At 35.0% G+C, this 12,378-nt stretch overlaps 1 protein-coding gene across 1 annotated transcript in view; it reads left to right on the forward strand.

The window, feature by feature from the left end:
* Positions 1-6,202: 6,202 nt before the first annotated feature.
* Positions 6,203-12,378, forward strand: part of SAMSN1 (SAM domain, SH3 domain and nuclear localization signals 1) — a 168,035-nt gene continuing 161,859 nt past the window's right edge. The window contains exon 1 of the mRNA XM_015133115.3: positions 6,203-6,312. Coding sequence (XP_014988601.3) covers positions 6,289-6,312 — 24 coding nt within the window. The 5' untranslated portion in view covers positions 6,203-6,288. The remainder of the gene's footprint in view (positions 6,313-12,378) is intronic.

Raw genomic sequence — 12,378 nt, forward strand, 5'->3', positions numbered from 1 at the left:
TTAATTGAAGCACATTGCACATATAAAAGTCTATAAGCTCATATTGTCATGACATGCAGACAGAGAGAGGGAGACAAACAAGAGGGAAGAAGAAGACGAGGATGAGGAGAAAAAGCAATTTATTGGACACCATTGAAAAAATGACCAGAGCACTGATATGATTTGGTTCTGTGTCCCCACCCAAATCTCACCTCAAATTGTAATCCTCACATGTCCAGGGAGGGACCTTCTGGGAGGTGATTGTTTCATGGGGGCAGTTTCCCCTATGCTGTTCTTGTGAGAGCGAGTGAGTTCTCACAAGATCTGATGTTTTAAAAGTGGTACTTCTCCCTTTGTTCTTGCTCTCTCCTGCTGCCTTGTGAAGAAGGTGCTTGCTTCTCTTTAGCCTTCACCATGATTGTCAGTTCACTGAGGCCTCCCCAGCCATGTGAAACTGTGAGTCAATTAAACCTCCTTTTTTCTTCAATAATTACCCAGTCTCAGGTGTTCTTTATAGCAGTGTGGAAACAGGCTTATCCAAGCACCAACTTTTTGAAAATTGTCACGTTATAATTTTTCCTCTATAAACTGTATTTTAGGTTAATCATAGCACTAGTTGATTAGAAAAATTTCTACTTTACCAAAATTTCCAGGTAATTGATGTGCAATCACTTCCATAATTAAAAGAAAACATTCTGGGCCGGATGCAGTGGCTCACGCCTGTAATCCCAGCGTTTTGGGAGGCTGAGGCGGTAGGATCACGAGGTCAGGAGTTTGAGACCAGCCCAGCCAACATGATGAAAGCCCGCCTCTACTAAAAATACAAAAATTAGCCCGGCGTGGTGGCAAGCGCCTGTAATCCCAGATACTCAGGAGGCTAAGGCAGGAGAATTGCTGGAAGCCGGGAGGCAGAAGTTGCAGTAAGCCGAGATTGAGCCATTGCACTCCAATCTGGGCCACAGATCAAGACTCTGTCTCAAAAAACGAAACAAAACAAAAACCATCATGTTGTAGCTCCTAATGAGGCAATTTAAGTCAAGGTAATTAGTAGTTGAAAGTATCTTAGTATTAATACATAAGGGAAATATTGGGTGCTTCCTGATATGATGCCAAGTACAGTACCCGATACTTATGAAAAGTTTTTGCACCTTTTAAGATTGACTCAGAATCAAATCAACTTCCATTTAGGAAAGAGTTAATTTCCATTTATAGTGCATTCCAGAGATAGAAGAAGAAGTTAAGTGATATACAAAGAAGGAAACTGGAAAAAAATTCAGGATGTACATTTTACAAGACCTATCCTTTGCAAAAAATTAATGAGAAAGAAGAGAGAGTGAGAGTTCTGAATTACAGAGACTTGAGGTGCATGCTAACCAAGTGTCAAATGTGATCATTGTTTGGATTTTGATTCACATGGAGCAAATGAGAAGATTTTTCTTCCTTTTCTTCTTCCCCTTCCTCCTCCTTCTGGTCTTTCTTGTTTTCTTTAAGGTCATCGAAGAATTTTAATTACAGACAGTTTTTTTTTATTTTATCACATAACAAACCATCCCGGTACTTAGTGACTTAAAATAACAATCATTTATTTTCTCACAATTTTTCAATTTGATCGGGACTCACAGGGGTTGGGGGTGGGGTTCCTCTGGCATCAGCTAAGGTGGCTCATCTGGGGCTTACTTCCAAGATGACCTCATTGCCAGGGCGAGCACACTGGGGCCCATGTCATCATGGAGACCAGATGGGACAGACACTGGAGCTCTCAATTCTCCTTTATGTGGGTCTGTTTACACGCTGCTTGGGCTCCTCACGATAAGACAACTGGGTTCCAAAGAGGAGAAAATAGAAGCCAGAAGTTTTCTTAAAAGCTAGGCTTAACTGAAACTTTGTAATAAGTTCTGGAGATCTATTGTACAGCATGATGATTATAGTTAATAATAATTGTGCTGTATATTTAAAATTTGCTAAGGGATTAGATTTTAAATGTTTTCACCATAAAATCTGGTAAGTATTTGAGGCGATGGATATGTTACTAGTTTTTTTATTTCACAATGTATACATATGCCAAAACATCACATTGGACACCATAAATGCACACAATTTTTATTTTTCAATTCAAAGAAAGGCATAAAGGGAAGAAGGTAGGTTTACAACTAGTGCAGTGATATTTCTGCCATAGTCCCATTTTCAATGTAGTCATAGTCTCAGCTGACATTCAAGAGATTGGAGAAAGAGATCCTACCTTTCTGTGAGGGGAATGACAAAGGCAGGTATTTGAAGTAATCAGGAAACAATTTTTAGATTTATGAATGGCATTCACATTGTCTAAAAAAAGTCAAAAAATTTAGAGATAGATGAAGTATGTAGGATTGAAATAACATGATGCTGAGACTTGCTTTAAGATACTTTAGCGGGAAAGAAAAAGGGGATAAAACAGGACAGATGAAGTAACTTTTGCAATATCTTGATAATTATTGAATATAGGTGAAGGGCATATAAAGGAATTATTGTAGTCCACTTTTGAGTATGTGTGAAATTTTTTAAGTCTTTTTTGAATCAGAATTTGAAATAATATTATAACTCCTAAAATAAAAAATTATAAAGAAGAAACCCAAAGTCCTAGTTTCATCTAGTTTAGCTTTTGATTAAATTTTAATATTGTATCTCAAAATATTTCTTAAATAATACACTTCAAAAGTACTAACTTGGAAAAGTATGAAGAAATAGTGAAACCTACAGGGGTACTGAGGCTCTGGGGAGGCACAATGGAAGGGAGGCCAAACAGGAACGTCTGCTTGACATTGGTGCATATGATGTCTGTTTCCAGTGTTTGAAAGCAACCGTGTGAGGATTTAATGCTATGAACTTCTGCAGCCATCTTCAAATCATGAAAGGAAGGGCCAGGGAACTATAGACAGTACTCATGACTGATCTCACTGACCCTCTCCTTCAGTGACAACAATTGTCGATCCATAGACCTGTTCTTATATGTGAACAATAACCTTTCTTGATTAATCACTCTCAGTCACGTAGTCTATTACCTGCAACTCAAAAGCACTCTTAACCAATAACACTTTAAAGCAGAAGGTGCCAGTGTAAATCTCCATTTAATTTGCTAATTAAAATCAAGGGGCTATAGATACCCTCCCCTAGAATATCTTATTTCTAATAAGGGTATTGGAAATAAATGTTATTTAATGAAAAGTAAGTCCAGGACCAAGTTATGAAGAAACTTATTTGCAAGATCTAAATTTAACTTTAATTGTTTATTCATCTGTTGATGGACACTTAAGTTGATTCCATACCTTGGCAACCAGAAATAATGCTGCAATGAACATGGAGGTGCAAATATCTCTCTGACATACAGACTTCATTTCCTTTGGATATATACCCAGTAGTGGGATTGCTGGAAAATGTGGTATTTATGCACAATGAAATACTATTCAGTTTTTAAAATGAAGGAAATCCTGTTATTTGTGACAACATCGAGGAGTCTGGAGGGCATTACGTTAAGTGAAATAAACCAGAAACAGAGAGATAAACACTGCATGTTTTCACTAATGTGGAATCTAAAAAAGTTGAATTCATAGAAGCAAAGAGTAGAATGATGATTACAAGGCTCTGGGGAACTTGGAGAGTAATTGGAGGAGATGATGTTCAAAAGATAAAAAATTTTAGTTAGGAAGAATAAGTTCAGGAGATCTATTGTACAACATGGTGCTTTTAGTTAACAACAATATATTGTACAGTTGAAAAGTGCTAAGAGAGTAGATTTTAAGTGTTCTCATCACAAATAAATATGTAAGGTGATGCATATGTTAGTTTAATTTAACCATTTCACATACATATTTCAAAGCATCATGTTGTATACCATACACACAATTTTCATTTGTTAATTAAAAAATGAAGAGAAATAGTAAAAATTTAAAAAATAAATTTAACTTTCAGAACTGTTAGTGCATTTTAAAAATAATTAGATCAAGCATATCTAGAAATAAAATACCTAAATTAATATCAAAGAATCACCTAGTCTTAGCTGATGTTTTCAAATACCTAGGTTTAACACGCCCTTGTACAGATGAATTTACTGAAAACGCAAGGGCTAAGTATTATCCTGAAGTTTACAAAGGATGATATAGTTAGTATAAAAAGCATAAAATTTGGAACTAGATATTCCCGGACTAGATCCCAGAATTTACCATTTTCTAATTTTGACCTTGGCAAGTTGCTTATTCTTCTGAGCCTCAATTTTCTTATCAAAAAAACAAAGTAAAACAAATGAACATTTTTCAAGATTTTTTTTTTTTAAGGAGTAAGATAATTTGCAAAAGTCCTTAATTTCAAAACTTACTTTGAAGCATACAGTAATCAAAACAGTGTGATACTGGCATAGAAACAGACATGTAGACCAATGCAATAGAATGGAGACTCCAGAAATAAACTCTCATTTACATGGTCAAATGATTGTCAGCAAATCTGTCAAGACCATTCAATGGGTAAAGTACAGTCTTTCAACAAATGGTGTTGGACAAATGGAATATACACACACAAAACAATAAAGTTGGACCCTTACATTGCAACATACACAAAGAGTAATTAAAAATTGACAAAGCCCTAAAGAGCTAAAACTATAAGTTATTAGAAGAAAACATTGGGAAAAATCATCTTGATGTTGGATTTGGCAATGATGTATTTAACACCAAAAACACAGGTAACAACAACAAAAATAGATAATTTAGACTTTACCAAATTAAAAAGAAAAAAACTTCTGTGCATTAAAGGACACTATTCCCAAAGTAAAAAAGTAACTCATTGAATAGGAGAAATTATTTGCAAATCGCATATCTGAGAAGAGATATCCAGAATGTGTAAAGAACACCTACAACTCAACAATAACAAAACCAAAAACCAAACTAACCCAATTTTAAAAATGGGCAAAGGACTGGTATAAACATTTATCCAAAGAAAATACATAAATGGCTAATAAATAAAAAGATGCTCATCACCACTAATCACTAGGCAAATGCAAATCAAAACCATGAGATACCATTTCACACTCATTAGGGTAGCCACTATTAAAAAAAACACACACACAAAAACAAACAAACAAAAAAAAAACAGAAAATAACAAAGGCTAGCAAAGATGCAAAGAAAATTGAACCTGTGTGTACTGTAGGTGAGAATGTAAATGATGCAGTCAATAAGAAAAACAGTATGGTGGTTCCTCATTAACATGGAATTAACAAAGGATCCAACAATTCCCTTCTCGATATATACCCAAAAGAATTGAAAGCAAGGACTCAAACAGATATTTGTACATCTATATTCATAGCAGTCTTATTCACAATAGTCAAAGGTAGAAGTAATCCAAGTGTTTATCAACAAACAAGTGGATAAGCAAATTGTGGTATATACACAAAAAGGAATCTTATTCAGCCTTAAAAATGAAGGAAATTCTGGCACATGCTATTACATGGATGCACCTTGAAGACATTATACTAAGTGAGGTAAGTCAGTCACCAGATGGTATATATTGATTGCACTTACAGAAAGCATGTAGAGTAGTCAAATTTAGAGAAAGAAAGTAGAAAGGCTGTTTCCAGGGGCTGAGAGGCAGGGGAAACGGGTAGGGTAGTTAGTGTTTAATGGGTATGGGATTTGAGTAGGAAAGATTAGGAAAGACGAAATGGTTCTGGAGATGCATGGTGGTGATAGTTGCACAACAGTGTAGAGGTACTTAATGTTACTGAACTGTTTACTTAAAAGTGGTTAAAGTGGTACATTGTAGATTTATGCACTTTGCATATTTTGCCATCGTAAAAATGTGTGTGTCTCTATATCTTGTCATGTAGGGAATCAAATGTTTTGTTAATTGTTGAAAGAGAAAATAGGAATGGGAGATGGGAAGGAATGTGACATGGACCCTTGACCCACCACCTTTAAAAGGAAGATGTTACTTTTATCCTGAAGAATAATATTTCCTCCAGGTTTGCCTGTAGTTGTTTTCAATGCATTTTCACTGCAGGTTTTAGGACTATCATTGCCACCTTTGAAATCTGTTTACACAGATCGTGGTAAGTCTCATTCTCTCATTTTATGAGTCAGGGTTCTTCATTAATTTAGAAAATTGTTTGTTCAATAAAGGCCTATATTATTTGATAATGGTCTCTGAATCCCCTGGATTATGGCAGGGATTTTACTTTGTAATAATCTCCCATGAGAACTGGCCAAACAGCTGTGAAGGCAAGAGAGAGCTACAAGAGGCAATCGTAGTTTTCAAAGCAGAGCAGCAAGAGAGTGAAGCTGGTCAAAATGAATCTTTTTTGCATTTCGCTGGTAAGTTCTTTTATTTGCACCATTTATGTTCTCATTTTAATTTTACTGTGTCAAATAAAAGGAATGAAATTAGGATATATTCTAAACTTCCTATGTGATGATATTAATACACTTAGCATCTCAGAAAGTTCCCATCAAAAAGAATAGTGAGAAAGGATGCTTTCATTAAAGCACTTAAGCCAACTCTACTCAAAAACAAGTAATAAAAAAAACCTGCAACAATTACTATTTATTTAACATTTTGATGCTGAATTTTTAAGTACAATATTCTGGGAACAGTATTTTTGAGAAATAATTTTCTTCTATTTGTTATGAGTATGAGACAAAATTTTGCAAACCCTGCAGCCTTTGTGTTGCTTGCTTTGCTTTGAGACATCCCAGGAATCAAAATTTCTTCTTTGTTCTTTGAGTAATGAATTCCTTTCAATGTTGGCTTGGTTAAACTTCCATGGAGATAGTTTTCTGAGTTGCACCACACTGTAAACGCAAGGTACAATAGATTAATTCAGTCCTGGAGATGTGCTTACTCAAGGGTATAAGCACCTCTCAAATTCTTTTTCACATTATTACTTTTTTTTTCCCCTTAGACTGAAGTGGATCAGTGAAAGTTATCAGGTAGTCATGGATCTGAAAATACTTTATAACTCTAACCTGCAGTTGTGACCATCTGCCAATGCTTAAAAATGGATTTCAAAAATAATTTTATTCATTTCTATCTGTGTTTACAGCAGGGCATTATGTCTATTCATTGGTTTTTCAAGATGTCGATGGGTGATCCCTCTCATTTGGGAAAATAAAATAGCCTAGTTCTGATGTTTGTTTTCTTTCCAAATTGCACATAAGATTAACATAAGCAGTAGAGATGGTGCTGACATACGTTGTAATACCTAAACAGGAGGCATTTTAAACCAAGATAAGGGATTTAATCTTAGAGCATCTTGAAAAATAAAATGCAATTGTGAGTTGTGGGAGGCTGAATCATCGAGTTCTTGTTGCCTATATAGTCCAATTTACAAAATAACTGCCAGCTCTCAACTTTGCTTTGTGCCGTATAAATCTGACGGCAGAAATCCCATTTCAGGTGATTTAAGTGGTATTGTGCATACTTTTCTAGTTGATCTAAAAGAGCTATATGTGGTTTATATGAATATACTTCCCATGGAAATAGGCAGTGTGGCACCAAAGACGATTGCTTTCTGAAATCATTTTGAATGGTAATATAATCAGTATGCTAATGTTTCTATAACATAGCATGGTTCAGCGTGGGTTGACATACGTTCGTAATGCTGCTGCTAAAGACATATAACCATATAATGAGCTTGATTGTCTTCCTCTCTGATATAGGGAAGGGAGCACATACTTAAAAAGGATTGCCTGAAAGTCCTGGCTCATGGACTCAATATGACTGTAACTCTTTTCTGTCTGTTAAAGTTGTCCTTAAGAAGTTACTTGCTCAGAAACATATTTGATTAGACGAAACCATCAAGAACCCTAGTCTTTTGTTGAATCATTGCAAAGTTTATGTTATCAAATTCAATTGCTTTAATAAGAAAATGTGTACAAGGTACTTAAAAAATAAACATTATCTTAGGTGTTTTTTATTCCTTCTTGTGGAATAAATACATAAAATAATTTAGTGTAGGTTCTCAACCAGAGTGTTGTGACACCCTACTGTGCTGTTATAACCTTTGAAAAAGGGGTGGGGTTACAGCTTGCCAGGAATTTATGCAAAATCCAAAATATATTTTATCCATGGCTGTAGGAATGTGAACACATGGGACACTGCATTTAAGAAAAGAGAATAAAAACCACTGGTTTAATGGAAAGATTCTTGAATTTAAAAAAATGAAAAAGTAAATACACTGACCTTTAAATCTCTGGGAAGCAGGTGATTTTAAACATTATGTGTCACATAAAGATTACCACTAAAGAAAGAATGAAAGAGTTAAACATCTCTCATTTAAGTGTAGGGGAAAATTGTAAATCTTTCAGTAAATGGGGTTTTTAAGAGAAATATAAAGGCAGAAACTTAATGAACTACCCATTCTGAACCAAGGATACTATAAATAATCCATTAAAGGTGATTGCTATTATTTTGGATCTATAAACTTGAAATGGGGTCTATCTTTCAAAAGGGAGGCAGAACTATCCTTTTATATATGCTACTCTGACTCCACAATTTTTCTTAGAGTTTTACGTGGTGATGAGGCTTTTAGAAAACTTGCTCATTTGAAGTACACTGATTTTTCTTGTTGAGCTCATCTTACAGTTATTGCGTTTAACATGTCTTTGTAACCCGTGAGGTTACAAAGCAATTATCCCTGCACAATTTCTCCAATAATTTGAAATGCTGCCTCTGTCTTTATTTGGATTCTCTATTCTAACCCATTGGTTCATTTCTATCCCTTTCCTTTTACTCGTTCTTTTAAGTACTTTTTAAAATATTAATAATTCTACTGCCATGTAAGTCTTACTCAGAAGAATACCCTGCTCCCCATTTGTCCTTCTTCAAAGTTTGGACTTCGTCTTTTTTCTATATAAACTTAGGTTCATATTGTCAAATTATATGAATACTTTTGATGGGATTTTGATTGAAATAAATTTGAATTTTACACCATTTTTAGGGGAAATTGACTTCATTAAGTGTTAGGTCTTTTCCTCCACAAACATAGATAATGCTTTATTCAATTCTTTCGTAGCCTTCAATAATATTTTATAATTTCGCCTATGATATCTTGCACAGCTTTTGTTAAATTTATTGTTAGGCGTCTAAGAATTTGGGACGCCATTGTGAATTTTTCTCCAAGTTTGTTGATGCTGATTTAGAGATACATTATTAGCATATTGATATCCAAAAAAAAATTTTTGCTGATCTCGAAGAATTCTGAGACATACTCTGTGGTTTTCTCAGGTTTTCTGTGCAAATAATCTATAAATTATGCCTCTCCTTAGCATTTATATTATTCTCAACTTCTTTATCTTCCATAATATTGAAAAATAGGAATGCTATGATAGCAGTCATCCTACTCTTATTTCCAATGCTCATGTAATTATTCATGAAGAAATTTTTTTTTTTTTTTTTTTTTTTTGAGACGGAGTCTCACTCTGTCGCCCAAGGTGGAGTACAGTGGCCGGATCTCAGCTCACTGCAAGCTCCGCCTCCTGGGTTTACGCCATTCTCCTGCCTCAGCCTCCTGAGTAGCTGGGACTACAGGTGCCCGCCACCTCGCCCGGCTAGTTTTTTGTATTTTTTAGTAGAGACGGGGTTTCACCGGGTTAGCCAGGATGGTCTCGATATCCTGACCTCGTGATCCACCCGTCTCGGCCTCCCAAGGAAATTTTTTTTTAAATAACTCTAACCAGGTTAAGGAAGTCCTGCCTTTTCCCAATTAGCTAAAATTTTGACGTGGGTAAACATTAAAAATTTTCAAGTGCCTTAAACATTTATTGAGATTAACTTCCTTTTAAATATTTTAACCTATATTTAAATATTGAAGCATTGTTACATTTCTATATTACACACTAATTGGTCATAATGTAGTTTTATATGTACTATTTGATTTTGTTGATTTTTTTTAGGATTTAAAAATCTATGTTAATACCTAAAATTGGTCTGTTGTTTTCTTGCATTAATAAGAAAATTCCATCATTTTCTTTTTCTAGAATTCCCATTAATAGTATTTTATCATCTTTTAATATATCTTCCAACCTTTTACCTGTGTGTATCATGTTTTCTATTTATCCTTCTGTGCTGCACCCTAAGTGAACTCAGCATTTTCTAATTCTCTCTTATGAAAGGTCTAGAGTTCAATTTTTGATTATTTAATATAAATTTCTGTGATTATATTATTTATTTTCAAGACTTTGTAATTGTTCTTTGCTCCTATTTAATGATTTCTGTTTCATTTCTGTTTTGTTTTCATCATAAATTATTTCTTTTTAATCGAATATTACTTTTTTATTTAGCTCTGAAGATCATATATATCCTTTCTTAAATTATCTCTCCATCTGTTTTATGATTTTAATTTCATCTGGAAGGAAATGGTTTAGCTTTCTGACCGTCAATTCAGTTGGCTCTCTTTCTCAGCATTTGATCTCTTCATAGTGCTTTGGCTAATTTAGAATGACAACCGTTTTTCTTTCTCTCTTTCTCTTTCTTTCTTTCTTTCCTGGCTTCTTCACCTTGCTTTATCTACTAGTGAGGCAAAAATCTCTCGTCTTCGGGATGCCCCAGTGAAAAACCAGGGCTTGCATTGCTGGTCCAGAGATCTTATTCCAAGCAGATATATGGACTATGACTAATCTAGACACTGAACCATTGGTAGTTTGTTTCATATTCTGTTTTGCTGGCTGTGTTGTTAAATTTTGCTTTTCTGGCCCATACCTTCCTGTAAGCAAGAGCCCTAGCAGCTGTTGACAGAAGCTTTTTTCAGTCCCCTTTTATAGCAGTGGTTGCTACCATAGGCCCTGTATTTCCATCATGGAGTTTGTCTTACGTAGAGGACATCTATTGTATGCTACCCTTTAAGGCTTAAGATCTGCCCAATGCGGCCGGGCGAGGTGGCTCAAGCCTGTAATCCCAGCACTTTGGGAGGCCGAGACGGGCGGATTACAAGGTCAGGAGTTCGAGACCATCCTGGCTAACACGGTAAAACCCCGTCTCTACTAAAAAATACAAAAAACTAGCCGGGCGAGGTGGCGGGCGCCTGTAGTCCCAGCTACTCGGGAGGCTGAGGCAGGAGAACGGCGTAAACCCAGGAGGCGGAGCTTGCAGGGAGCTGAGATACGGCCACTGCACTCCAGCGCGGGCGACAGAGCAAGACTCCGTCTCAAAAAAAAAAAAAAAAAAAAAAAAGATCTGCCCAATGCTGTCTATTTTTGGATGGGAGCTTAATAGGTCTAAAGTTTTAGTTTCACTCACTACTTTGTATTTCTGTTAGGTTTCCCTACATGTTTATGTATTTTAAAGCACTCATAACATACTTAGTTCTTAATCATTTTATCAATAGTTTGTAATGTGCTTGGAACAAGGGTTACTTAAAAGAGGAAACAGCAAATCATATTGGCCGAAAGTTCTAAAGGTAGACAAGGCATCCAATCTTCACTTTGCTTATATGTTAATATACTTAGAACTTTTCAATATGCTAAGTGTATACTGTATACCTCTCTCCTTTAAGACTGCTTCTAGATGATGTCATAACTAGACTAATTATATCTTTTTTAAAAAGTCAATTTGATTAATAAGTTTGCTTTCCAAATATAAAGAAGTTATAATACATTACACAATGATTTTAAATCCAAACTCACGTATTTTAAGTTCATTTTTTCATACAAGGATAAAAATGAATAAATAATATTTTATTGTCTGTGTTCTAAACAGTAATATTAATTCCTTGAATGTACTTGTAAAATATTTTTGCTATTTCAAAACATGCCTTGAATTTATTTTATCCTTATAGCTTCTTGGTAAGGTGAATGAAACTGCTGTGTGTGTGTGTGTGTGTGTTGCACTGTGTATCATTTGTCCTTGATGCTTTTTCATTCTTTCAAATTTTTAAAATTTCTGTAGGTACCTAGTAGGTATATATATTTATGCGGTACATGAGATGACTTGAAACAGACATGCAATGTGAAATAAGCACATCATGGAGAATGGGGTATCAATCTCCACAAGCATTTATCCTTTGAGTTAAAAACATTCCAGTTACACCCTTTAAATTATTTTAAAATGTACAATTAAGTTATTATTGACTATAGTCACCCTATTGTGCTATCAAATAGTAGGTTACATTCATTCTTTCTATTGTTTTGTACCCATTCCCCCCAGAACCCCACTACTCTTCCTAGCCTCTGGTAACCATCCTTCTAATCTCCATGAACACGAGTTCAATTGTTTTGATTTTTAGATTCCACAGATAAGTGAGAATATGCGATGTTTGTCTTTCAGTGACTGAGTTATTTCACTCAACATAATCATCTCCAGTTCTATTTATGTTGTTGCAAATGACTGGATTTCATTCTTTTTTTATGGCTGAACCATACTCCATTGTGTATATGTACCTTATT

Source organism: Macaca mulatta, chromosome 3 (assembly GCF_049350105.2).
Source record: "Macaca mulatta isolate MMU2019108-1 chromosome 3, T2T-MMU8v2.0, whole genome shotgun sequence".
NCBI lineage: Eukaryota > Metazoa > Chordata > Mammalia > Primates > Cercopithecidae > Macaca > Macaca mulatta.